The sequence below is a fragment of the Lytechinus pictus genome, chromosome 6 (genome assembly GCF_037042905.1).
Source record: "Lytechinus pictus isolate F3 Inbred chromosome 6, Lp3.0, whole genome shotgun sequence".
NCBI classification, from domain to species: Eukaryota; Metazoa; Echinodermata; class Echinoidea; order Temnopleuroida; family Toxopneustidae; genus Lytechinus; species Lytechinus pictus.
In genome coordinates, this window is record NC_087250.1 from 1,466,176 (window position 1) to 1,470,216 (window position 4,041).

Below are 4,041 nucleotides of genomic sequence, written 5' to 3' on the forward strand. Positions count from 1 at the left end.
ACATTTTGCAAAGCAATACTTTCTAAAGGAAATCCATCGTGGCGTCTAGGCTTGATGATGATGACGGCCTCGTATTATTATATGCAATATTATCTTTTTTTTCAAGCAATCTGCTTATGATGACAATCCTTCTCCTGCAAATTGTGAATATCATATAGTTAATCATTTTTGTCTGAAATTATCTTTTTAATACTCTTTATTTATGATTCATGCCAAAAATGCTAGCATACATGTATTATGTTTATTATGTTATGAAAAATGTATTATACGAATGTTATGGATGCAGAAGAAAACAATAAATCAAATCAAATATGACCTCGCCAATAATATTTTCAACCAGTGATATAGAATCCTATTTCCACATGCACGATACATGTTCTTGGATGCAGGATTTTTTTAAATATAAATGCCTATTGTTAACCGTGATGTTTAAAATGGGTCAGATTTATTAGGTCTTATTAGGCCTCACTGCTACCGATATTTCAATTATCCAAAGATGGTATTATTCTGGTCAGTGTGTCTCATATTCATCATCATGAATGATCCCGACATATCATCGTTTAGAATGTGAGTCGCTTTTCGAATACGATAATACTATCTCCATTACAATCAATTATCTTGCCTGATGATGAGATCATTACACTGGAGGTTAGTAGGTAAACCACTCTATCTCCCTTCCCAGTCAGTCTAGTTGATAGAGGTAATGACGTCACTCTTCTCTTCTTCACTTCATTCCCACTCATCACCTGATCAATGACACACGTCTTGTACTCATTATCTGATGTCACGACGTAGAGGTCGTCTGTTATAGGATCAACACTGACATTATAGATGACATCACTGTGGGGGATTTCCCTTTGACCACCCTGCCTGTCTATGATTAGTACTCTCTTGTCATAAGAGGAAGGTTGAGCGATGATGTGACCTGATGATAGCACACCTCGCATCACTACATCCTGTTTACATGTGATGGTATTCACGATCTTACTATCAGCTGGGTTGATGACGTATATCTTAGACTGACCACACTCAGCAGCAATGATCATCCCATCACGGTCAACAGCTACATCCACCGATGAGGTATTGCGCGTTGTGTTTCTTGGTATTGTGACGTCATTGATGCGCGTCCATTGTCTGTCATACACACTGATGCATCCAGTCAAACTGTCCCCTGTACAACCTTTATGCAGTCGACCACACACTATCTTGTCATCATTCAGTAATGCACAGGAGATTACCCATGATGTATTAGTACCCGTTATCACTCTCTGGATGTGGTTAGCGTTAATATCTAACATGTATGTATGCATGCTACCATTGATGATCACATTACATTCATCTATGCAACCCACAATAACTGGGGATGTGATTTTATATTTGACACTGATTGTATCACTAAGCATCCACTCGCCATCATACCCATCAATCCTACCATCATACTTTTCTCTCCCAACACTCTTCACAAACCTCACACATGATATTCTATCAGTGATTTGTTTCACATCATTCTTATAAAGTGGTTTCTTTAGTTTATCAATCACTGACATGTTCACACTATGACCGTCTTTAACTATGTTTTTATCGTCTTCTAGTACTGTATCTATGGTCTGTATTGCATTCTCTATTGTTTTTGTGTCATCCTGCAGTGATTTCATCAACTCTCTGATCTTCCTATCCTTCTCTTTAACAATGTTATCAATGTCTCTATGAAGACCAATCTTCTTATTGTCCGTGTGTCCTTGACTAATCTGTGCATTTGTATGGATTAATTCAAGTTGTTTCTCTCTCTCTTCATTGTTCTTTCGAATCTTCTCATTGATCTTCATAATCTCTTCTTGAAGTGCTTGATTCTTACCATCAAATTCTTTGTTGATTTTGTCAGCCTCCGTCTTCTCCTTGACTTTATATGCGTTGATCGCCTCCTTGATTATGGAATTAACTTCATCTTTCAAAGCTTGTAGATGTGTGCCTGTGTCTTTCGTGCATTGGTCAATTTCATCTTCATAAAGACGACCTTCTTTCACTTTGTCCCTCGCTCTTTCTTTTAGAACTGTTAGCCTCGCCCCACTTTCTTTTATTGCATCATTAATATCTTGTTGCACACAAGGCTGTTGATGTTTGATCATAGCGCATGAATAACACAATGGTACACCATGAGTTTTACAATATAATTTTACCTTTTCATCGTGTTCTTCACAATAAATATTTGGTACACCTCTTTTAACTCTTGCGATGCATTCTTCTTTAGAGGCGCAGTCATCACAGAGTCTCTTCTTCTCCTCCACGTAGTACGTCACATCTGTGATTGATTGACACTCCTTTCCTTCACATTGTTGGTCTTGGGTGAAGTTAGTTGCCATGGCGATCAGAGTATTGATCTGATGAAAATGGTAGACAAAATATATATATATATAAAAGGGAAGGTGGATAGATAGATAAATCGATAGATAGATAGAGAAAGAGAGAGGGAGAGAGTAGATGGAGTGGTAAAGATTTATAAAGGGGGAGAGTTAGAGTGGAGGGGGAGAGAGAATGCAAACAGAGAAATGGGGGTGATTTGAATAAAGGGGGGGGGGGGATAGAGGTGGAGGGAGGGAGACAGAGTAGCGGTTAAAAAAAAAGAAGAAAAAAAAGAATCAATAAGAATGAGAGTAAGAATAGGGAAGAGAGAAAGGGAGAGTAGGATGAAAAAGTTAGAGAGAGAGAGAAAGAGAAAGAGGGAGAGAGAGACAGAGAGAAATAATAAGTCATAGAAACGACTTCTCTCCTAATGTTGGCAAATGCCTTTATTGTGATTTTTTTTTCTTTTTAATCTTGAAAGCTTTAAATTAGCAATGACATAAATTACAAGAACAAATATTTCTGATTGTTGTGATAAAATGAGAAAACATTTGCTTCTCACAATTTGACATATTACCTGTTGTGGTAAGCTCTCCAAGATACCTTATTCACCTAATATTTGCCGAAGATTGCGTGGTTACTTATGCAGCAGAAGGTTGAAGGTTTACTCCAGGCTGAAAATGATATGAATTGAATAGAATAAAAAGAATAATGCCTGACAAATATAACAATGAAAATAGGGAATAATACAACTATGAAACCCTTCTCGGCATGGCTTTGTAAATATAAATCTCCCGACCGTCTGGTTGTTATTCACTTACGAAATGAATCTTAGGTGATTTACTCAAGGTTTTTTTCCACAAATGAGAAAATATGATTGACTTTTGATTAAATATGTAAGATAATCTTTTTCTTAATTTGTTACTGGGAGACATATTGCTCACGCATATACCATCAACTGCATTTATAAACCTACCCTTTTTCACAAAATATTGTCAAATTTTGATATTTCCGTTACTTTTTAACCTATAATGTTGATCGAGTTTTTGTTTGTTGCCCGTTGAAGCTTTCTTGGTTTATATATACATGTATATATACATTCATATTATTTACGCTTCGAGTAAGCATAAGCAGTTTGATAATATTATGTGACTGTGCGTAAGCCTCGATGTGGAATGTTTTATACCCCCTCCCCCTTCCCCGAACATTGTTCTCACGAATTGAAGTTTTGTAGCTCCGTTTTTAACGGATACTTCATTCTCTCACTTATACAGTACGTATCGATAACAAGTTTACACTTGGATATCAATGTCTTCACAAAGTGTTCGATAAAGTCCTTCAAAACAATGGTTAGAATGACTGAATTAAATGAGAAATACAACAATCATTGGAACTTCTTTTTTTTTAGTGTAATCACATTCGAGCAACTGTCTTTATACAATGTCATAAAATAATTCATTAGAACCCCAGTTTGAAATGGTATAAGATCCTTTAGTGCGAATCATATATTATTCCTGGTGATATATTGAATGCCAAGGTATTTTTTTCATATTTAATTAAACAAATTAGGTATGGAAGTTATGTCACATGGCGAATAATAATAATAATAATAACGGTGGCTACTTATATAGCGCACAGGTCCACCTTTCGGTGCTCATGGCGCTTCAAGGAAAATAAACACAAAACACAACAATAGAAAAC

The 4,041-nt window shown here is 36.2% G+C and overlaps 1 protein-coding gene across 1 annotated transcript; it reads right to left on the reverse strand.

Moving 5' to 3' along the window:
- Positions 1-560: 560 nt before the first annotated feature.
- Positions 561-2,378, reverse strand: LOC129263065 (uncharacterized). The gene has a single exon (XM_064100613.1). It carries the CDS (start codon positions 2,358-2,360, stop codon positions 561-563), a length of 1,800 nt encoding a protein of 599 aa, XP_063956683.1. The 5' UTR covers positions 2,361-2,378.
- Between the last annotated feature and the right edge of the window lie 1,663 nt (positions 2,379-4,041).

Excerpts from the sequence above, each read along its gene's own strand:
- LOC129263065 (XM_064100613.1), bottom strand. The coding sequence starts at position 2,360 with ATGGCAACTAACTTCACCCAAGACCAACAATGTGAAGGAAAGGAGTGT.